The 25,107-nt window shown below is 35.0% G+C and overlaps 2 protein-coding genes across 2 annotated transcripts in view; one reads left to right on the top strand and one right to left on the bottom strand.

The window, feature by feature from the left end:
- The window catches only part of LOC106716535 (dedicator of cytokinesis protein 3), a 45,157-nt gene that overhangs the window by 15,183 nt on the left and 4,867 nt on the right, over positions 1–25,107 (bottom strand). The window contains exons 5-9 of the mRNA XM_045678465.1: positions 3,920–4,034; positions 2,006–2,284; positions 735–932; positions 562–661; positions 246–481 (exon numbers count right to left, since the gene is read on the bottom strand). Coding sequence (XP_045534421.1) covers positions 246–481; positions 562–661; positions 735–932; positions 2,006–2,284; positions 3,920–4,034 — 928 coding nt within the window. The remainder of the gene's footprint in view (positions 1–245; positions 482–561; positions 662–734; positions 933–2,005; positions 2,285–3,919; positions 4,035–25,107) is intronic.
- Positions 9,622–24,656, top strand: LOC106716756 (innexin inx3). Its single transcript, XM_014510341.2, has 9 exons — positions 9,622–9,860; positions 14,691–14,876; positions 21,850–22,046; positions 22,383–22,505; positions 22,891–22,986; positions 23,063–23,173; positions 23,278–23,414; positions 23,663–23,810; positions 24,018–24,656. The coding sequence occupies exons 2-9, from the start codon at positions 14,714–14,716 to the stop codon at positions 24,201–24,203; spliced, it is 1,161 nt and encodes a 386-aa protein (XP_014365827.1). The 5' UTR covers positions 9,622–9,860; positions 14,691–14,713; the 3' UTR covers positions 24,204–24,656.

Below are 25,107 nucleotides of genomic sequence, written 5' to 3'. Positions count from 1 at the left end.
CCATCGACAATAAAGGGAACTGCAGACGCGTTGCCGTCGTGAATAGGTAAAGATACTCTCACTTCTTGAAGGATTAAGTCGTATTGGTTTGGAAATACTGCCAAGGACATACTGTTACACAACAAGGCTGTTTGTGGTAGAATATTCCGCGAGAATGGCACCATTGAAGTTAAACCCACCACACTACCTATGGTCCCAACAACCCTCAGGTTATTATCATCGAGGTTAAGTTGAAGTTAACTCACACTTATAAGCTGTCCCGTGTTGTCATGGACGTTGACAGTGGCGAGGACGTTTTTGGCGGTGCTCTTCCCTCCGCGTTCAAACTCCGCTCTCTCCAGCGTCAGATAGAGGTCGTTGCGGACGTCACCCGGCATTATAATGTCGGGGAATCCCCGCTTCGGTGTTACTGTTGCTCCCGACCCCACTGCCTCCGTTATACTTGCAGAGTTCGTTAGCAAGCGCAATGCTACTACAATACCTGGGAACAAAACAATGACTTGATGATATCAGTGTGAAATTATAAGAGATTACCAGGTATTATAAGAGCAAGTTATATACCGTAATTAGGCTGTCCGGGTAGAATATTGCACTTATTTGTTTGTTTACGTATCAACATGTCATGCAACTGATGAAAGTCCTTCTCTTCGCATTGATAAACCTGAAATAAAATGAAAAATTCTCAATATTTCGTTACTCTGGAATTCTTTCATTTCAATCTCTTCCAACAATACCTTAAACGTGTACTCTCTTTCAGCGGGATGGTGTCCTGGCTGGCGGAGGAAGTCTGCGAGAGGCAGCACTCCGGCGCCGAGCGGGCGACGTGCGACTGGGCCGCGCCGCTCCGTGCCCGCAGCGCCCGCCCACCGCCCCACGCGCACCACCCACGCCACCAGCCACAGCTCGCGAGACAAGTCCGTCATCGACAGGTCCTAACATTACATAAACTGAGTCACAGACGGAACACAATTCATCCCAGTACCGCTCACCCTGATGGTAGCGCTGACACCAGATTAAATTTACGTGAGTGTAGTTTTTGTTTAGTTTATGTTTCACGAACGTTTAAAAATAATACATAATAAAAAGTTTATAAGAATTGGTCTCCGATGAATGAAGGTATCTCCGGAACGGCTTATCAGATCTTTATAAAATTTGGCACAGATGTAGAACATAGTCTGTCAGAACACATAGATTACTTATTAAGATTTTTATAATATCGCGCGGACAGAGTGGCGAGCAAAAGCTAAGCTAGCAAACTAGAGTAGACATTGACGAGAACAATGTGGATCTTACATATTAATTTTGAGGTGAGTAACTAAGCCAAGTATTTCTGATAAACATGTCAGATTTAAAGTGTCAATCATATCTTACTAATATTATAAATACAAATGTTTGGATGTATGGATAGTTATATGGATGAATGGATGGATGTTTGTTAGAAGGTATCTCCAAAACGGCTGCATGGATCTCGCTGAAATTTAGTATAGATGTAGAACACAGTCTCGAAGAACACATAGGGTACTAATTAAGTTATTTTTTATTCAGCGCTGAGTCGCGGGCGACAGCTAGTTATAAATAATTTTGAAAGAATATTAGTTTATTGTGATTTTTTTACTCCGTTTAGTCACTACAGTGTTCCTCGTTAATGCATAATTTTGCGTAAGAGGAAATGCAAATGATAACATTAAGTAACATGTAAATGATATTCAATATTCGAATAAATTATGAGTCATTGGAAATTTTTATATCCATGTGAGTGTGATTTATAAATGAAATAAATTTGCCATAATTTGAAGTTTAACAGTTTTTGGTTTTAACAAAAGAAAAATCAACTGTTACCAAAACTTAATAAAGAACCTTCTCTTACGTTTCTTTGTTTATTTTACTTTTCTATTTGATGATCAATAGTTTATTAAATGTATAAAACTGCATTGGCTTTTTCCAACGTCTCTAATTCTCCTGTTATAAAACAAAAGTAACTCTATTCGATAGTTATAATACTCACGGAGAAAAGTGTACTATTAGCGTGTAATCTGTCCACGTAATTAGAGAATCCATCCCTCGCTATTCTAACGCGGAATCTCTCTGATAACGGCTGCGCTCTCCGGGCATCGTGTAACCATAGCAACAGCTCTGCCTCGTCCCCGCCCGCCGTGTGGCCGAAGTCTCTCATGCTGCACATGAGATGGTGAGACTGGGCGGGCGCGCTGGTCGCACCGCTGGTCAGCGTGCCAGAGTTGAAGCTGCTGCCTGAACCGCCCGCACGACGAAGGGTACCCCGCCACTGGAATTGTTTGTAGTATTTTTTAAATATATATACTTCACAACATCTGTTACAACCACACGTGGACATTAAATTAGGTTAGGTACTTATGTGATCTCTTAATATGTATTTTTGATACTCATACTTAATTTACATTAAAGATCACCTTTCATTGTAGACCTCAATAACTAGACTGAAGCTAGATTCAGATTTCTATAAGTAGAATATCAACCTAATTAGAACACTTGTAAGTTGTAAGATCAGAATTAGCATACCGTTAGTGGTTAACTACCATCAATGGTCTTGGATACGATCTAACAACGGTAAGACTCGCGCTAACGACAAATATCAATAAAATTTAGAAGATTGTTTTTTTTATATCTACATCACTTCCTTCATATTCTCAATTTTTTTTTTGAGGATTAGAAGGATAAGGCATATTTGAATATAAAGAACAAATTTGTTTTATATTAATTCTTTCAGGTATTTTTTTAATGTATCGTGGTGTCAATGGCCAACCACCAACCATATACAGCCTATGCTATATAATCTCCTCTCCTTTACCAGTAGATTACCTGAAAGACGCTGCTCTGAAAACGATGACCTTAAAATCTAAACCAATAATTGAGTAAACTGTTACTCTTTTAAAAGGAAAATGTTGGTTTTGAATACACTCATTTGGCTGTAGGGATTTTTACTGCGTAATATCAAAAACCACTAGAATACAGTATTGTATTTGAATAATACAATTCATCCATGACTTGCACAAACAACAGTATTAAACAGGGACAAAAGTGACTGACCGTTGGTTTCTGAGAACAAAATCTCAGTATAAAACATATCGCCATCCCTGTTTTTGTCTTTGACAAAATAGAGATGACAATATATTTTAAACGGATATTTTGGTCTCAGAAACCCACGGGTAGTCGAGTACAAGGTAACACAGCTAAGTTCCAAAACTTCTTAAAACATTTAATCGTTACGCAACCGTATCGTGGATTGTGCAAATAGCAATAAAATTGCTACATTTGACATAATTTTAATTTCTACGCCAGCCGTTTTTATTAATAGCTTCATTGCTTGTTTTTTGATTATGTCACCTTGGGTTTCGAGTTACATTAATTTAAAAATAGTAAATATAGATAAATTAACTAGCAGTTATCGATAATTTCCAGTTAAAACAATTTTACCTAACTCCAGTAATTTTATACACGCTATATAGTAGCTCGCAAATTGTCCCTAGATGTATATATGTTACATGCTATAAAACGCATGTGGCAAGGAGAAACCAGATACGCCGTATGTCAGCAACTTGCCCATAAACGGCACGACTGATATGACCGACTTACAGAAAACATTTCGCTGTAAGTAATATGATACTTGTATCAAAAGAATTGATAAAGCTAATAAAAAGCTTGTAGATTTTATATCCACAGACAATAAAAATGAATAATAATTATCGCCTTAAAATAATAGGTACTTAAATTTGAAAGTGATCAGGATCTTTTAAATCAGCAGGGTCGGAATTAATCAGGCTTGTTCTAGAGTCTGTTCAAACATAGGAAGTTGGCAGATGTTTCATTTCTGTCTTCTTTTTCTATATACTGTTCTATTTTGTTTTTTAAACCTGATATTATAAGAGGTTTATGAACTTACTGCTGCAGCTCTCTCCGCACTTTCGACGTGCACCCTGTACAGTTCCACGAGGCTGATATCCTCAGGCTCCACAGCCTCCGCCCCCCGACGCGGTACCAACTCCAACCCAAGTTTTCTGTTAACAATACACATGTCATAATCATTAGTCATACATCTGTTCATACAAGTCTGGAATTGTATCAGTAAAATTTGTTTTTATGCTGATTTACCTACCATGTTTTTATAAAGAATTGGGATAAATGCGAAAATAATTAAGAAAGAAGCCGATACAATGTCCTAACATCTATATGTATAACTAAAATCATTCGCATTCATTGGGATAATGGTGTGAAAATTTCTATCAATTTACTACTCCTTACTGACTCCGCTTGAGGCTTATTATGTGTAATGTGTATGTACTTTCCCGGTAAACATGTATCATTATGCAAAACCGCAAAATCCATTATGGTATGTCACGTATATAATTAAAATTCGTACTAATGGAACAGAACAAAATTAAAGTACATATATGTAACTTTAAACAAAAATTGGTGAACATACATGTAGTACACATAATATCAAACAAAACAATAAATCATAAATATGGTAGTATAACAAAAAATTGGAAATGAACCATAGACTCGCTACAATCCAACTCCAGTGGGCCTAAGTACGAATGTTTGTGATAATAGCCATCGTATCTGCATCGACAAAATTCATGCAGCGACATTGGACGTAAAGTACACCAAAAAGACTCGATACGAAGACGATTGTCACAAATATTCCTGATAGGTCCACATTATACATTCAAAAGTAAAAATAACGAATAGCGAGCCAACGATTTAACGACAATGTATTCTCTCGTGCAACAAGTACGCATTGTACATAATAATTTGACATGTCCTCAGTCGAGTCTCACGAATGCTTATATCAACCAAAAGTTATTTCTACGTAAAACTGTCCAACACTCAGTCCGTGCGAATGTTATGAATCGCTTAGTAGGCTTTCGCGGAATCGCACACATTACATCGACAAGATTCAATTACTTTTAATGTAATTTAAAACAATACTCTAACTTGAGTATCTTTTAATGAGCACTACTCAAATATCGTGATGTTTAGAGAGTTAGGACAAAGAAGGTCGTCCCCAAATTATTGGCAAAAATCATAGACTGATATATAGAATGATAATGAGCACTAGAATAAATTCCAATACTTTATTAAATTAACAAAACAAATAAGATACACTCATAAAAACACATCTCATTGATAGGCATTTACTTTGGAGTCGAAATTATTTTTTTCAAGTCATTCACTTATAGAAAAGGACTCTTCCATTCACTTGTTATATTGTTAAATGAATATTGGTAGTGATTTAAAACTAGTGCGGTAGTAGTAGTCAGGTATAATCTATAGTCCTGGTTGAGGTTGACCGACAAAAAAATGAAAGGCTTTGTTTTTAGCCTGTTTTTATTTCACGTTAAAGGCGATAAGCTGTAGGGATGCCCTTCTTAGAAAATAAAAATAAACATGAGTATCTGTTACGGAATTTACCAATAAAATATTGCAAATTATGCAATTATCTGTTCCATTACTTCAAATATATCAACAGCAATGTATATATACTTTACATTTACGATATCAAAAAAAACTTTTCACCATTCATTCACTTTACTTCATGTGAGTGAGCAAAGATGTTTCGACGTAATAAAGTATTAAAGTTTTAAACAAGAAAATTATACCAAACATGGTAAATAGGATTACATAAAAAGTGGTTGAACGTAGAGGTTGAAATCAAAAGAGTATATAATTAAGAAAAATACAGTATAAATATCGCTTTTAGCTATGATCATATCTTTCTTGTTAAACTGGAAATCTGAGACTGGCAACTAAACTTCGATAATAGCACAGACATGTTTGCAAAAAAAACACTTTAAAAGTCAAATTAGATAAAAGGATAATCGGTCACGTAACCGCCATTGTGGTGAGCTTTCAATCAACTCACGTACTTTATAAGTTTACATACTAATAAAGACAATCAAAATTTAACTTTAATCTCATAGCAGTAAGAATCCGAATTATAAAATTACAAATATCAGTTACAAATAAGAAATCACGAAACTGATACTTTGTTTTAAATAAAGCATGTATGTAAAGGTTTGTTGTCAAAAAATTTGCTCCCTCCTCATGTTGTATATGCGATTTATGCCTATGTAGCTGGGAATGACGAAATCAAGACAAAAAGGTTTTTATTTGCCCCACTTTGCGAGATCAAATCGATAAATGTTAATGACACATCAGCACTAATGTGGCACGACGCAATTTCGACACTTGTGATGCAACATTATCTGACAGAATAACGGAATCTGTATGTATGTACTTTTAAATCACTATAGCGGTAAATTCGTATTCCATATTATGAATATATTCTGTTATGAGTAGGACACAAGCACTATGTACATCACAATTAAGGCAGGTTCCCACTGACAAGATTCCAGTACAAAATTATTTCTGGAAAAGAAACACTTTAAAAAAGATAAGTATATATGTAAAATCAATTCGAGTTTGTTATGAATTTGATGTACAATATGACATGATTATACTGAAGGGATAAACTAATTGTTAAAGGAAGTAATAAAATTAGAACTATGAAATGTCTTCAGTAAATTTGTCTGTAAGGAGACTGTCAACTATCGAAATAATTAAGTAAATAGAACACGTATGATCTCGACGACAAAAAATCTTAGATATTGCTGTACTATAACGAGTTATATAACATACCATCAGGTTAACGACCTATCTCACATACAGTAAAAAAAACAAGAAATACAGGAAGTCCTACAGATAGATTATAAAGCAATAAAGAAAACGACAGACGATAGTTCGCGCTAAAAAAATCGTAAACTTTTACTTAATGGTAGCGATTCCATATCAAATAACGAGGTGGTTACAAAGTTTCGATCTATCAAAGCTATCACTGATATCGGTTTCTTTCGTTGTGCAGCAGAAAGGTCGCCAAACCAGTTTGTAAGCGCGACAATCTGACGTCTCGAGCGACTCCGAACGAGGCTTGCTCATGTCTTGAGAACTAAAGGTAGTATCTAAATGTTTGTATTTTAGTTAAAACCAGGAACATTACACGTTATATTCTGGTATACTCGCGCGTAGAGGGAAAATGTGTTTGGTAGAATTATGACTGAGACTTTGTTAGTACCAAATGCATTGTGAGAATTTACATTGATAAATTTGTCAACTTTCAAGTTAGTAGATAATTGAAGGTGAATTGGACTATCGATTGACAGTTCACAAAGACAAAAACATGGATGTTTTATGAACAGGTAAATTCAAGAAAAAAATTTCTTTTCCAAATATTTTGCTAGGCTATTAATGTTACAAAGAAAGGTTACGTAATTCTGAATATTTTTTTCCTCCATTTTAGATCTAACGAACTTTTAACAACTGATATAGTCAATCGAGTAATAAAATTACAGTCAGAGTTTACGTTTTTAATTATTATGTTTAATTTCAATCTTTCGTATTATATGCTTTTTTACAACTGAGTTGTCGTAGTTAAAGAATATCTTATAGTAGATTAGAATAAGTAACAAACACTTAAGTAAAATTGCACAATTCAGACGTCTAGACGGTTCCCACAAGAGTCGAATCTTGGCACCTAGTAAATCAAGTTTGACAAGTATGTTGGAGCATCGAACTTTATTTCACTCGTTAAATAGCTTGATTTTTAACGATTTTTTTTAAATAACATAGAACTTGTCTAAAAAGGTTTGATGCCAATAACTTTTTAGATAATGTTTAATATTTACACACACAAGTCGAAAATTAATTAAAAATCGATAGCATAACTTTCTCATATACCTTAACAAAAACACAATGAAATGAAAAGGTGTAAAATCACTTTGATTAAAGTGAATTTCAATATTATCAGAAAAAATATTCTATTCGTAAACATTTCACTGATATAACTTAAAAACAAGCAACAAGCCAGAGATTGACTAACAAGGAATATTACGAGCGCAGCTATATAAAGTTATCGATCGTTATTCTTTATCCTTGTGCCAAATTCAGTCTTAATACAAACACCCATAAAAGTTTAGTCATTATATACATAAACGTCTATTTCAGCTTATAGGGTGATGTATTAACTTTATTATGATCTAATTACTTTAATTTATTTACATTACAGCAAATTATAGGAAGAGTTGAGCGAAAGACTTTCAACGAAGAGAGTTTTTTCAAAAGTTGGTTAACGTAAAACTGCCATATTGCACAATTAACGACACCGAAAGAAAAGCGGGATTGGTACATTGTACAAGTTAATATTAACCATCTAATAATAAAAGGCATTAGGTACTTCTTAGCTTACTAGAAATTAAGTATGTACGTTTTTACTATACAGCATACATATTATGTTATGAAAGAAAATTAAATGTGCGGAAAATCATACAAAAAAACTAAGGTTCAACGACCTATTTGAGACCTATTTATAAAGACACCATCAATTTATAGTTTCTAATAGCGTGTATAATAAAATCGTAAGACACAAAAACCTGCATTGACTAGCGGCAAAATGATGTATTGATTGAAAAAAAAAAAGGGATGACTCTGCTTTTTATCTATAGATTGGAACAGGACGTAGTTATTGGATATAAAATAAAAATAATTGTGCTGAACGCGTAAACTGCTAATCTAAGTAACCTTAACATCCAACGTAGTGATAATTTGTACTATTAATTTATAACAAAAATGATAAAAATCTATGAATGTTTGCAATAAAAATTATAAAGTTAGTTACGTAACACAAAAAAAAATAACAAAAAGTACACAGTTAAGTAACAAGTTTTATCATTGATTCGGTAATACCATTTAAAATCTTATTTACATAATAGCTTCGTTACTCTGTATTCATTTAAGAAATTAAGAAGTATTAAAAATTGGCAAAGCTTAAAGTTAGGAAGATTAATACGTTCGCGGAACCGATAATGTGAAACCTGTCTATTTCTCGTAATTTATTCCTTTATTTGTAAGGATCGGGCGGGCAACAGGTAGATGGGCCGCATGCCTAGCCAATGACAGAGCTCCGGTCGCCTGCGTTGACCTCAGCCCAGACATTTAACTTAGCTTCTTTGTGTCCGATATGAATTATTATTAATCAGTGTAAATTGCGCCATGCGACATCAACGTTGTTGGAACCGCCTCGTAATAACAAACATTAGTGAGATACGACAGACTTGCTTAATCATATCAACTATGTTGGTTCCAAACAAACATTCATTCCTTAACATATAATAAAACAAATTCCTTAATTGGATATGTTGATAATACTTTCAACTGAAAGCCCTATACCGATTAATAAATCTATTCCCAATTATCATTAATATTAATACCGTCTGTTCCGATATTAACACATAAGGCGACGCGGTTTAAATGCAGGAAGCAATTCTCACTCGTATAAACCGGTAATTATAGGCGCATTAAAAAAAATTGCCATACGAAATTTAAGAGCGCCGCTAACGGAGAAAAGTGATCACGACAGACTCGAACTCGTTCGATAGATTCTCGGATCCGACTACTGTGCATTTGGGACGGTGGAAAGAGAAAGATGTCATACAAGTACCGGTTGCATTAGGAGAGGGAAAGGGACAAGCATAGCTGCGTACACGCTGCGCATCGGCCGGCAGCGCGCGACGAGCGGGCGTGCGGCGATGCGCGAGTGCGCTTTCCAGTCCGCGCTCCCGACTCGCAGGCGAATGGCGTGCCTGTGAGACTCCGCCACCGGTTTCAATACACTCATTATTATATCCATGACGTATCATTTAAACTATGACGTATAACTGAACGAGTACGCGCCACGAGCCCTCCGTTGTGTTGTGACGTTAGTAAGGACAATTAGTGAACGTAGTTTTGGGGAAGCGACGAGGGAAAAGTAACTGTTGATTTTAAAGGTAAGTTAAGTTGTGTCATAAAGACTCGGCTGGACGAATCGGAAACAAGTTTCGGCGACGCAAGGAATGCAGTTTGACGGCATGTGTATGGTATATGCAGGAACAAAAGCCTTGTGCACAGTCATCGTGGATCTCTTTTTACTCTGAGCGCTACCTCGTTAGTCCGCTAGGTAAACTGAGATTCCATTCAGATGGTTCAAATACTTTTTTTTTTGAAAAGCACAAGGTGTTAAGCTATCCCACAAGCCTACTACCTGTGAAATACTTTGTCACTACCTGTTTCTAATAAAAGACAAGGGTTATACCGGGAAACAGTTGAATATAAAAGACGAAGGAATAGCTGTATTAATGATAAATCTTGGTAATATTTCCATATTGTTGCGACACTAATTTAAAATTGAAACGAAGCAACGGCCGTATCGTAATGCCAGTGGTTAATGACCCTCAATGGTTTAGTAAAAAACGTAGAATAGCTTGTACTATTTAAATTGCCAATTATTACTTTTTATCTGTGGCACAATATTATTTTTCAGATCCGAAATAATATTAATAGAAAGTTAACGGCGACAACAGCAATGTTAGTATTTTGCGAGCTCTAGAACGAAATTGGACGTAGGTAGCACTACTTCCAATTTCGCATTATTGGAATTAGAGATTGAAAATGTTTAGTTAATCAGTCTGGTTTTACACCACACAAACAATTCAATCATTAGCATAACTTCCACTTAACATTATCATTCATAATTAATTACATTATTTGAATTAAAAGTAAAACAACTGTATCGTTAATATTATGAGAAAAAATATGTAGTCACCGGATTTATGTGGTATCAGAATTTACTAGTCAGAAATAAGAAAATAGCAGTTTCTGATATTTTCAACAAAAAAGTGTAACTTTACAGAACAATATAAAGAAGAAAAACCTAAGTCTACCTACATCTCTAAAAGATGAATTTTGTTTGTTCAATGTGAATATAGCCCAGTCTAGTTTATTCACGTCTTGATTTATTCACGTATTGCTTGTCTTCTTTTCCAACGTGTTAAGGCCGTATCAATGAAGTTCGATGGAACATCTGAATAACTTGTACAATGGGCGTATGATGTTACATAACACAATACGTCACAGACAACATGTGAGAAGTGAAGAAGAGTTTCCCACAGTAGTGTGCGGGAATTAATTTCATTGTACTCCGGTGGCATCCTTAACAGGTCTCACTTGTTGGATTCCAGTCACGCGGCGTGCGCGCAACCTGCATCGATCATCCCAGACTTTAGTATATTTAGAATACACGTTATATTTATAAACACAATCCTTATTTAAAATCATTGTGTTATATTTATAATCTATACAAATAACTAACTAAAATTACAAAACATCTTACTAGTATTTAAATGCGAAAGTTTTGATTGATGTTTTTTATCACGTATATCTCTAGCCATTCGCTGAAACCAGCCGTTCGCTGAACGGATCTGGATAACAATTGGAACATAGATAAAGTCTGGAATAGCGGATAGGCTACTAACTGATTTTTTTTATAGGAAGAAGTCGCGGGCGCCTGCTAGTTTACAATATATTCAATTACAGGTTTGAGTTATAATTGTCGGTTCTTCGTTCTATACGATACAATCTCGTTTGAAAACCAACGAATTGATATGCACCGCGCGTCTTAACAATTAGTACGGACTTGTTTTACATTATGCGACTCGCATATCAATCTTTGCGAACGCATCGGTCATTTTGACCTTTAATATAATCAAGTGAACTTATTAAATGTTTACAAATATTGATAACACCGTTAAACCCGTCTGACCAAAAAGGAGTAGGCATAGAGCACAAATCATTAATTTAACTTGAAATGTTTTGTTTATACCGAAATTAAAAATAACACATATGTAAACAATAATGTACGAAGTTTACCGACTTTGAGAGAAAAAAAACATGGATTAAAATATTTTAAATCTCAAGGTTTCTTACCGTTTTAGCTTAGCTTAATTTTTTCTAGACGACAAAAAATAGAATAAAGCAAAATTATGCTTAGTCGATAAATAATTAAAAGCTTGAAGTTATACATGAAACTTGGATTATCTGAAATGTGAGTACAACACAAGGGTAACCGCAACATAGATATGAGCTGTTTCCGTATTACTTGATATTGTTCCGATGACACACAGCGATACCACAGACAACCTAAAGATAACCGTCTACCTACCGCACTCTTTATAGGCGAATTAAAGTGGGTTTCTAAATTCAAAATTCCTATATCAAACATATTGTTGTCTCTGCTTTGACAAAGATGATGAGGGGGATATGTTTTATACAGAATCAGAGGTCTCAGAATCAAAGAACAGTTAAACACTTTCATAGTGTAGATATGAAAGGATCTTCCTTAGTAACCAATTAACAATTCTGTGTATACACGGTAACTATAATATTCTTTTGTAGGATAATCCAGTAATGACATAAGTTTATTCATTTAGCAATCCTCTTCCAAGAATCTTTTAAGGGCGTTTATTAGGAACTCAGTGAAACAGCCACTCGATAAGTATTTATGACACCCTCTGCTTAATATACCGCGTTAATTGTCACTTCAATCGCAAGTTTAAAATACAATAATGTAGACAGTGTGATTTAGAATCACTGTTTATTTTTTTGGTATTGGATCATAATGCTATAGCCATAGTACTATGGTTTTATTACAAGACAAGTAGACACGTTTACATGCGATCGAATTCATTTTAATTACTGGAGATTCTTCCTCGGTTACCGCTGTTAAATTTAAAACAGATCGAATTATGAGATCGAATATGAGAAGTTGTTGTTCATTTGTCGTCGTCACGTACAATTACGACAGACAATTCACCATTCACTTGCATCCGACCGCAGATTACCTAACAAATGCAGCGCGGATCGATGTCGCGTCATTAGATACGCTTTTACACGCCCATGTCGTTATTTGAGCTCGTCTTTAGTAAGAAATTTGACAAAAAAAAAAGTTTTCTTGAGTGTAGGGTTGAAGTATTACTTAAATGTGTTATATATCGGAGGTAATTAATAAATTTATATATTCGAATTGTTTTTTCTCAGCAAAAATTGTAACAATATCGATGCTACATAGTACTTTAGAAGAGACGTATTCGGATGCTTTTATTTGCCCACCTTGTATGCGACTGCACTTCCTATTGTTCGCGATCGGCTGAATAGACGCGGGATTGCTTTCCCACGGACTAGTCGCACTATGTGCGCCCGCCAGTGCGCCCGGTGGTACAGAGCACAGATGCGATCATCTCCCGCAATTAGTGTTCATTCAGGGAGCCGTCGCGTGCCGTCCGGCTCAACAAGCGATGCGCACAATCTCGGCTCGTCACATTCTTTGTTCAATTTAAATTATAATGACTCATTAAACATGATTAAGATTGCATAATTCGTAAATAAAACAACGAGAAAAACATCGTAAGAATATTATTCATTATTAAGACAACGTATCTGGTTCTGAGACGATACAAAGAAAAGAGCATGACGTATGCGTCTGCGACTGTCATAAAAAAAGAATGTTCCTTCGTGCCCTTTGCTCACGCCCTCGTTATTATCACTGAGCAAACAGCGCACAAATCAAACACTCGTTAAATGAATACTTTAACGATACGAGATGTTCGTTCGTAAGGACAGCGTCACAGGCATAATTATGATATTTACGGGTAGTAGACGATGAATGTTTGAACTGGCGTTGCAGAGAAATTTAACCGTCAACCGCCGTAAGTCCGCTAAACCGTTCAAGATTGTCGCTACGCAAACTACAAAACTGGTTTCCGCGTAAAATTGGCGTCGGCTCGCTGCAGGAGCAGTAGGCCGGGGCGCACGGAGCGAGGGGAGGTTTGAGCGCAGGCGGAGCACGGACTGAGCGCCGGTCGACGACCCGCCGCGGCCCTGCGCCCGCGCACCATTCGCCTTCGGCGCGGTCGACCTCATCCTACCGTGATTATGAGATTATGATAAAAGCTTTTCGAGTGTACTTAGCTCTTTTAGATTTACGTGCCAAAACATATAAACTTCTTACTTAACTTTTAAAACTAGTCGCATTAAAAAATAATAAATATACTCAGAGCATTTAAAACAGATTCATAACTATGATATTAATTTGTCGCTAGCATGTGACCTAAATAACAGCATGGACACTGCGTAGGAACGAGATCAAGAAGTCGCGAAGGTCAGATCCATTTGTGATGAATTACCCACTAAGATCGTATTCATTCAATTCTACATGAATATTTCATAGCGACAGACTGCGGTATATACTCAGTACGTTACAAATGCATAAAATAAAAATAGAAATAACGATGTGTTTATACCGACGCGTGTGACCGCTTGAACTGTGAAGTCGAATATTGGTTCATAAAAAACGCGGACCCGAGATCCTAATGCGGAACTTGGGCGAGAAGTAGCTACATCGTTAAATTATATGAGAGGTCATAGATTGAGACGCCACGTCTTCGGTACTCATTCAATTATAAGCGGTAATGTCTCATGAATTGTATGATTTCAACGTTGGACACTTATAAGTCCCGAAACCGGACCTTTATCAGAGCGACGAAAGCAAATATAGATATAAATTCGGGGCACTGTATAAATAGTGAGAACGTACAGATTATAAGAAGGAACGTAATAAAATGTACCGTTTGAGTTTCAATTTAGTATGTGCGCCGTATGGCAATTGTCGGCACGATGGACATGTCAATGTGACGGATTTATAAATAGATCCCTAACCCTAACCATTGTCTGGTTGTTTGAATCTAATCGTAAGCATATAAACGAAACAGGTTTGTTTGTTTCAGACAAGAGGAAGAAATAATCCAAGATGGCGCTGATTGGTATGGCATCAGCGGTGGCGGGCTTCGTCAAAGTCCGCTACCTGATTGACAAAGCTGTCATCGACAACATGGTGTTCAGAATGCACTACCGGATCACGTCCGCTATCCTGTTCCTGTGCTGCCTTCTCGTTACAGCCAATAATCTTATCGGTAAGTTCTTTATTAATACAACAACTTCCTCTTTTGTATAAATATTACAGGAAAAGAAAACAGTACACATTTTCTTTTTTCAGTTAAGTCTATCATAAAAATGCGTAGTTGTTACTTTTACAAACTTATTAAAAATGTAAGGCATAATACCTATATTTATTTCAAGCGAATATTAGGGTAAAGTGAAAGTTTATCAATCAAAACGTTATAATTAAGATCAACAATCACACCATTGGTACAGTAACCGTGAAAACCAATGACCTAGAAACTGGAGACCAAATAACCCATAAATATACTGGAAAATAACAGTACGTCTAGCCGGACTATGCGATTTTGTAACAACAGTAAATATGAGTCACTTTTAGTTCATTATTCGGAACGATCAGTGTATGTAACAGTTACCCAAATTGAGACATCATGTCAAATGAGTAGTATAAACAGGACAACGTGGTAGCATACGTGATAAGGTTAAGACCGAGCGTGCATGGGACATTGAACTTGTTGCAAGGTACGCTTCCCAACACAGTAAAAGGTACTTTGCTACATGCATTCACTCACGCCTTCATTTCTATTCTCGTTGTATTCTGTATTCAATTCCTTTTCAATAGAACCACAACTTATAGGTAGAGGAACGGTATTTCTCAAATCAAGACAAAATCTTAAATCTGTTGATTATTATTATTATTTCATTTAAATTAATATTGAAAAACGGTTTTATTTGTCTTCTACTTTTTCTGAAGATATTACCATGGCACGACCATCGACGCCAAATTATAAGCTTTGAAGTTATTTACAGTTTATGTATACTTTTAATCCGCAAAACGTTGATAAATTTGTAACACTGTCAGTGGCCAACAGCCTGCAGGAATTTGAACTTTGCCTTCTTAATTATGACATGTACATCATGTATATAAAAATAATTGACTATGTACAATAAAGTACCTTATTCCGCTATCAAAGTAGTAGTAGTGCAGACCACGAATGAAATAACAACGTCCATTATATTGATGATAGCAATCATCCTGAACCGGTTTCTTTATTATACATACGTGAGCATACACGATCAAATAGTGCAGAATATAATGTCTGGATTCGAATTATCAAAGCTGTAACGACTATTGCGATAAGAGGGTGAACAAAATTAAATGGAATCAAACCATTCATCTCTGATCTTGTGTCCGTTCATTTTTACAGAAGTAACTTTAAAAAAAAAACAGAAGCAAACGACCTATTTTTTTTTTTTACGAAAAATTTACACGTGCTTCCCACATTTGGAATGTTAACAAATAATTGGAAGGGCTTGTTTCTCTTAAAGTTGCTGTCAATGTGATGTGATGTATACTTCAAACGGTTTCTTAAATTGGGGGATAAAATTAAAAAAACACTGCCTAAGACACGTCTAACTAAACCGCAAATCGATATGAGCGTAATATTTGATACTTTTTAAATTCCACCTAAAGCGTGATTAGTGAACAGTTACTCAATTGTTATTCATAATATTGGCGCTATGTGATCAATCTACACACGATCCGCAAGGTAATCAAATGGTCTCAGGTTACAATTTCAACTGTATGACTGATGACGATTTAAAAAAAAACAATGGCTTATACAAGATACATAGTGGCCATCTTTTAACACAAACAAATCCCAATGAGGTAACCACATTGACACGAACAACATTTAGGTATATTTTGCCTTTTTAATTATAATTATGCAAATATTTAATAAATTCTCTGTTAAGAATATTTTTAAATCCTTTTGAATTCCGGCTAACAATGATAGAATAGACCCCCTAGTTGTAACACAAGTCCTTACTCACAATTGCTCTCGTTTCCCCTACAACCACAGGTGGGCACAGTTAATCGAAAAGTTAACTTCGTTAATCGTTAATTCGTTAATAAAAAAATTAACTTCGTTAATCGTTAAAGCGTTAAATTCTAGAAAATTTAACGCAAGTTAAAGTTAATCGTTAACAGTTAACCATACCAAAATTATACATACTAATTTAATACTTATTGTGGCGACACTTGTTTAAAATAGTAATGTGACTATACATTCAATAACACATTAGTATTAGAGACAAGTATGAATGCTTTATAGTATATTTCATTACGAGTGCAGAAAGCCTGTCATTGCAAAGAGTTCCGACAGATGTCTACCGGAGCCGAGGCGCAGCCGAAGCTGAGGGTTGACAGTTGGAATAAGTTGTAATGACAGTTCCGCACGTGTACTAAACAACTATTTTTAATACAGTTGCGAAAAAATGAAGCAATTTAATAGAATAATAAAAACACAATAAACTCAATTAACTTAAATGTTTGGAAAATGGCGCCAACCGTAAAAGAATACAAACAGAGATTTTTTTTCTGTTTTCTTCACCCATTCTGGGTAGGCAAAGGGAACTATGTCCAAACGGCCAAGTCTTCAGTAGATTATTTTTATTGATATGAAATGAAAATGAAATTTAATGAAACCTAACCTAATTCATTGAATAAAATTATTAATTCTGATATTGTAACAAATTAGGAGCTTCTTTTTAGAAATATTTGCATGAAGCATAAAAACTTCAAAGATTTTTTTTTGTATTAACTTCGTGGTTAGTTTTTTCTTAGACATTATTTTGACAGTTGGGAAAGAGAACGCACGAGTTTGGAAAAGCTAAAGAAAAATCACGAGTAAAAAAGTGTTTTAATACAGTTGCTCAAAAAGTGGCGTATTGCAGGGACGAAGAGCGTTCGGGATGTGGGCTATTACATACTCTTGCTTTTATATACTCGTAATGAAATACACTATTTAGAACCTTCTTTTGATTTTGTCCTGTTGGACACGTCTTTCCCGGACGCTCTGATGCATCACACTTGCACGCGAACTTCACATATATCAATTATCAAGTCGTTCGTTCACCATTCGAGTCGCCGACAGTCGCCCAACATAGCTGAACTTACGAGCGTGGCGTGGCACGTCATTTAAACAAAATGACAGCACGTCTACAAGTTTCTGATTTAACGATTAACGGACTTTTATTAACGGAAGTTGAGTTTAACGGAAGTTAACAAAAGCGTTAACACTTTTTGAAGTTAACTTAAAAGTTAATCCGTTAAGCAAAATGTTAACTTCGTTAATTAACGATTAACGGATTAACGAGTTAATGCCCAGCTCTGCCTACAACAAATTATTATTATTGTTCGTAGGCATAAAACTAAAATGAGCATGTGCGTGGCAAAAGGCGTGTACTCAAGCTGTGCGTATGCGCATTATTATTACCTGCACAAATTACTGGACCTAGATTCCATTAAATCACGTTCACTGTACCTAAATGTCATATATTAAACAACATTGTTATGAGCGCGTAATAAACGCTCTTATCCACGTTTATACATTCATAATTTCTAGATTCAGCGAAACTAATAACTGATTAAAATTGTTTTTACATACGATATAATTAGTAACATTAAAATATTAAGAAAAAAAGCAGTCTACTTTTACTTTTCTAGCAATAATTATGACATTTTTGGAAATAAGCATTACCAATCCAAACTAAAAAAAGCTTAGGCATGACCCATTATGGTGGAATAAAGAATATTTTTATCACGTCTCCGTAGGAACATGATACTATCTCATTATTGCCAAGGCGTATAAATATTGCTAGATAAGTTTAAAACGCAACGTAGTAGTTCGTGATCTACTGTCCTTTGCAAACGTCTGATCTGTCGCTTTTGCTTAAGGTGTTGCTAATCAAAACAACAGATTACGATTGTAATTAGATCCCAACTGTAAGAAAATTATAACGGACATAAAATCAACACACATTCAAAACTGCTGACGCAATGGAATTGCATTGTTTGTTCCATTTGTTATGTACACGTTAATGCAAATATCATATCGTTTCCTTTATTTTAGTCATCAGTCGAAGTTATGAAGGCTAAATTTTTTATAGAAATTTTATTACTCTACATTTGATATCTAGATTAGCTCATTAAAAAGTGTAGGTTTTAAAAAATTGTGTGATAGTAATAAGTTTTGGTCCTAGACAAAATTCTAGAAATGCATTTCCAAGTGATCGGTTCAACCTAACATGTTTTAGTGCATGTCGCAGTCATCTGTTCATAGCATCTCATAAAATTTGATATTGTAAGAAAAATAAGTAGGTATTGTTAAAGTAATATAAATGCACGTAATACTAATACTAATAACAGTTGCCATTGCATTCAAATCCATTGTTTAAAAAGATAATATAAAAATCCCAGGCGTAGGTACAATCACGAACTTCGACGACCGCATGACAGGGTGTTTAGAACATGACTACAAAATCGCTAGTCATACATGTATTCGAGGGGACAGATTTAACTTAATTCTAAGCAGCCTGCCACAAATTTATTTGGAGCCTTCTTGAACATGCATATGTATTGTCGAAAGTTGCATCGAAGTATAGCAATTTGAAATCGAAAGGTCCCAACTGCACTAGCAAGGCTAAAGTTTGCAAAGAGCCCAAGTTTGCCGTGACCCAATACTGAGCGCAGGCAAACCGTACCGATGCTAGTTATCGACGATCGTTAAACCTTATCATACGTGTCACCAATACACCAGCACACTAACGACATAACGGTACAATTAACATAACGAGAATACGCCCGCATGCGTTCTTACTCTAAGTTACTAAAATGCAAGAGCATGTTAGAACAAAACTGCTTTTATATTGAATCTGGTTGATAAAATCATGGCTCGAATGATATACAATTAAAAAAATATTTCTTCTCTTTAAGTACAATAATCAATGTCAATAGAAACATAATTTGCCTAAGGTCTCCGGTAAATAACCTATCTATACAAAGTAAATTTACGTCACTCGGACAAAAAATAGATTATTTATACGTACATTTACGTCGACACTTTTTCGTTCCGTGTTGCATAAAGACGCAGGCTAGAGACTAATTTGATGATTAACGCACTAACTATGACAAATGCTTGTTAAACGGTAATTAGAATCATATGACCGTAAGAGATATGTACGAGATATTTGTTCTCATTGCTATTTTTATCTAACATTATAAAACATTTTTAATAGGTTTTACTTAATATCTATATATATAAAAGAAAGTCGTGTTTAGTTACACTATTTATAACTCAAAAACGGCTGAATCGATTTGACTGAAAATTGGTGGGCAGGTAGCTTAGAACCAGGAAACGGACATAGGATAATTTTTACCCCGTTTTCTATTTTTTATTCCGCGCGGACGGAGTCGCGGGTAAAAGCTAGTATTTACATTAAAATCATATTCTACACTTACGATAAATGTTGAAAACACAAAATTGATTCAATCTCAATTCACAATTTCCAGATAATAAACACTTACATAAATCTTTCAACTTGAACTTAGTATCAATAGGACATTATAAGATTCTATAATCAGGAAGTATCGCTTCCTCTAATTATGTACTTAGATTTCAAATCGTATTTATTCTATAGTATCTCGGAGTCATCATGTTTTGCAACGTCACTAAGCATTGGATAATGATTCAATTCTGACTGGGAGTGTAAACGCCGTTTCCAAAACGAACAGAATGTACGTGACTATAGACAGCTTACGGTATTTCATCAGTCAACCACCTTAGTCATAAAAGTAAAACCTATATTTATACAAGTTAACATGAATTGGTATTCAAAGAATTGCGACTTGTGGTTAGTAATAAGGAAAATAAAATGCCCTAAAATTTTATTAAGGTTTTCCTTATTTAACATAATTATTAATTAATTTACTAAAATATCGCTTTGTTTCAATGTATTTGTTAACCTATTAACAACATATATACGAATTTAATACATGTTCAAAATTATCGCATAGGCAGGATAGATGAAAACATTGTAATAAGGGTAACGTAAGTTTAAAAGGGATTTCATTGCAATCAAAAAATGTATGTTGCAAAAGAGTCTATCCAGCTTTTATATAAGACAGTGAAAACGACATTATTCAACGTTTCTAAAGAAATTATATGTGAATTTCCGCAATCGGTCCTTCTACATTTCAAGCTTTAATGTAGGTATTTTATAATCTTACTACTAATGCATCCGCTTTAGTTCCGCACCTGTTAAACAGCACCCACGTGGACAAACAAGTTTACAAATAGTTATGCAAATTATACGTTGGGGTACTTATAACGGACAAGGTGATTGGAGTCACGGCCGATACAATTACTATAGGCAGGGGCACTGCATTTAGATACGTCCTCGACACTGACATCCGACAGGAAAGAAGGATATGCAATACTAGTCAATAAATACAATTTAGAAACGTTTCTTATCATTAAGAATTTTTTATAGTCTTTGATAACCTTAGTTTGTTCTATAAACCATGCTTTCCTTTGGTCTCGCTCTCTTTCTTCATATATAATTTAAAAAAAAAAAACTTAAATCACGACATGTTTTATAATTGCGATCCGACCATTTGAATACAATAAATATGTAAACGTTCAAAAACTTTGTGTAGAAATAACATTGGTTACTTCAGGTGGTTATAATTTTTCGTAGAGGAAGTAATACTTATAATTAATCTACAGTATAAATAAAAACAATGTAATATTAGGCACAACTTAAATTATTTAACCGTTTACTAATGACTATGCGTAATAATGTGTCAATGTTGATAACACTAAATAAACAATCTGAACTTGGAACGATGACAATGTTTTGAATCATAAGACTACATCTACACATTTGTATACAAATTAGTTAGTATAGATCTGACGAGAGCTTTAAATGGTATAGGATAAATTTTACAATGTCACATAACATTAAGCAAAACAGTGATAAAGAAAGTGAAAATAGCATTTTTTAATATGACACCAATTCAATTGATATAGCTAGTTTCTTTTTGTTATTTTATTTCTGCCGGATCAAATAACTAACTTATCGTATCGTTATTTGTCGGCAACTTCCCCTAGTGCTTGTATTCAACAATCTTTCATTTGTTTCCAGGCGATCCGATCTCGTGTATTAACGACGGTGCGATTTCCGCTCATATCCTGAACACGTACTGCTGGATTACCTATACGTTCACCCTGCCCTACACCAAGAACAAAGGCATCGCGCACCCCGGCCTCGGCAATGATTACGAAGAGGAGAAACGCATACATGCTTACTACCAATGGGTGCCCTTTATGCTGTTCTTCCAGGTAGGCAAATACATTGAACATTTATAACTCAAATAACCAAAAACTGCTAAGGAATCTAAATTCGCCTATGACAACATTACTCGTATCATCAAGATATTAGATTGGAAGACATGAGGTTGAATTAGTTGGACTCTTAATTCTGATAGACATTACCCAGGAATCCTTAGATTATTTCATGGATATGTGGACTTTTGGACTCTTTTCCTAGCATAATTAATGGTGACCACTGACTGATACTAAATATAGATCTGTAACGTCATTTCGAAATAAAATCGAAATAAAAGAGATAAAGACTTGGTATACATATTCTACAAGCTTGCTTTAATAACATTCCAGGGTCTGCTCTTCTACATTCCGCACTGGATCTGGAAGAACTGGGAGGAGGGCAAGGTGCGCATGATCTCTGACGGTATGCGGGGAACATCAGCCTGCATCGCAGACGACAAGAGCAAGAGACAGGTAACATATTTTCGATCTTGTCTAAATAATTATAACTGATTCAGTGTCCCGCTCCACCAATTGCTACAATTGAGATAAGGCACGGTGCTAATAAAACATGATATCCCTGGTAATTGACCCGGTGATCTTTGTACGAGTAGTATTACTTTAGCGCTATGAATATTATTCATTTGATAATAACCCATCAGATACATATTGCTTTGAAAACATACTCATTAGCTAGTAACGTGGTATTAATTTCTATTATTGCAGTTTACATTAGTATAGAATAAAGTTAAAAACCATACGCTCTAATGCAGAGAAATTAATGAAGGAGAGTGCCAAATTATGTAGGAATTGTTCCTAAAATAATTTTATTAAATCCATTTAATGATGTTAATTACAGAGTCGATTGGTACAGTATTTGTACGACACCCTTCACATGCACAACACCTATTCTTTCGGCTATTTCTTCTGTGAGGTTCTCAACTTTGTCAACGTTGTAAGTATATACTCTAAAAATAATATTATCAATTAATAGGCTCAAAGAAATGTTAATAAATTAAATACTATTTTAGGTTGGTAACATCTTTTTCCTCGACACATTCCTTGGAGGCGCTTTCTTGACTTACGGCACAGATGTCGTCAAATTCTCTAACATGAACCAGGAGCAACGTTTTGACCCTATGGTACGTTACATTTAATATTTTTAAACCCGTAAGAACTATAACAAAAATTACCAATTACTAACAATATCTTAAGCTTCCTAAAATAACATCGAATTTCTTTCCAGATTGAAGTGTTCCCGCGTGTTACAAAATGTACCTTCCACAAATTTGGTGCTTCTGGAACAATCCAGAAACACGACGCCCTCTGTGTTCTCGCCTTGAACATCCTTAACGAAAAGATATTCATCTTCTTATGGTTCTGGTAAGTACGATATGCTTATCTATTTTATAGCTACTTCGTGCTAAGTACCTGAACCGTACATTAAAGTGCACGACGCTAAACATAAAAAAATCCTTGATGGATAAGACTTCTTAATGTAAAATTAATTGTTTTCCAGTGTCGGTATTTGTAGGGCATTTCCTAGTTGTAGACAAAGAAAACTGTACTGAGTCATTCGTTACAGATATCGCGTTGCTATTGACGTGTACTATATTTTTTCATGGTTGTAGGTTCATCATTTTGTCAGTGTTGTCGGGTTTGGCACTCGTGTATTCGGCTGCTGTAATCCTCCTGCCGAGTACCCGCGAGACTATCCTCAAGAGACGTTTCCGCTTTGGGACCCCTAACGGCGTCGAGGCACTTGTTAGGAAGACTCAGGTAAGGATTAAAAATGTTTTATACACTGGTTAGACAGTCACTATTTACCTTTGTGCGAACTATTAACTTTGTAATAAAGTTTGGATACTGAATTAATATTGTAATAGTAAATGTAACTTAATTGTACTATTTAAAAGCCATTGATGGCTATAACTAACTTTATAATTCATTTTAACTTGTTTTTAAGATTCCTATTTCTTTTACCAGGTTGGCGATTTCCTCCTGTTGCACCTTCTCGGTCAGAATATGTCAATGCGTGTATTCGGTGAGGTGCTGGACGAGCTGTCGCGTCGCCTGCATCTCGGCTCCAACGCGCCCTCCGCGCCATCTACTCTCGAAATGGCACCTATCTATCCTAACATCGAAAAGTATTCGAAAGAAACCGAGACCTAAGCTATACGGTAAACTCAAGTATGTCTCATTTACATTATTTGAGGTACCTTTATTGGTTCTTAGGTAATTCATTTGTTAATCTCAAACGATGTATCAGAGACATTGCCATTTTTTGTTCCTTATATTTAAGTATTCAAAACATCCATACGCTCCTATAACGGTACCTAGTGTTACGATTTCTTCTATCGAAGACAATTCCATTTTATTACATTCAATACATTCCTTTATCTGTGTTTAGACAATACTACCTTTGTTAAGGTATCAGACACAGTTTACGTTGTTAGGCTTTTACATGGTCTCAATATGTTTGTTGCGAATGAAAGAATTGTTATAATTATAGCCCCTTTTTGGGGATCATATACAAAATTGACGAGCATGACATTAGTTTTTAAATATTTGTAGTGAACGCATTGTGAATTGACAATTAGGCAATAACGAGAAATGTATGAGAAATTTAGAAACAAAACAGTGTCTGTGATGTTACCTATGCAGGGTAAATGTAGTAAAAAAACACTAAGCCTAGAAAAAAATATACACTCTCTAAATTAGACAATAATTAAATAACTATAAAAATATAGTAAAAGACATATCGCTCAAAATATTACACTTCAACGAAAATTTTTACACATGAACAATGTGAAAATGAAAACTGTATACATAGTTTTAAGCTGAATGCTTTGATTTATATTACATCGTTGAAAGTATTATATTTTGTCTATTGATTTCACTTTACCTAGCATAAGATAGTAAATAAAAGACATAAGCGATATGAATTGAAACTTGTTACATTAAATAAGCTCATAGTGAATCATGTTTGAATTAGTTAAGTGAACATTGGTGCAAAAGAGGTGGTGTAATTTGTATAAAAAATATATTATACTCATTTACTTTACTCTGACCATTG

Source organism: Papilio machaon, chromosome 6 (assembly GCF_912999745.1).
Source record: "Papilio machaon chromosome 6, ilPapMach1.1, whole genome shotgun sequence".
Lineage (NCBI taxonomy): Eukaryota > Metazoa > Arthropoda > Insecta > Lepidoptera > Papilionidae > Papilio > Papilio machaon.
Note: the sequence above shows the minus strand (reverse complement) of the source record. Positions and strands in the feature narration are given on the sequence as shown.

Coding starts and splice junctions, on each gene's coding strand:
- LOC106716756 (XM_014510341.2), top strand. CDS start 14,714: ATGGCGCTGATTGGTATGGCATCAGCGGTGGCGGGCTTCGTCAAAGTC. Junction 22,987..23,062: donor TTCTCAACTTTGTCAACGTT/GTAAGTATATAC, acceptor ATACTATTTTAG/GTTGGTAACATCTTTTTCCT. Junction 23,174..23,277: donor AGCAACGTTTTGACCCTATG/GTACGTTACATT, acceptor ATTTCTTTCCAG/ATTGAAGTGTTCCCGCGTGT.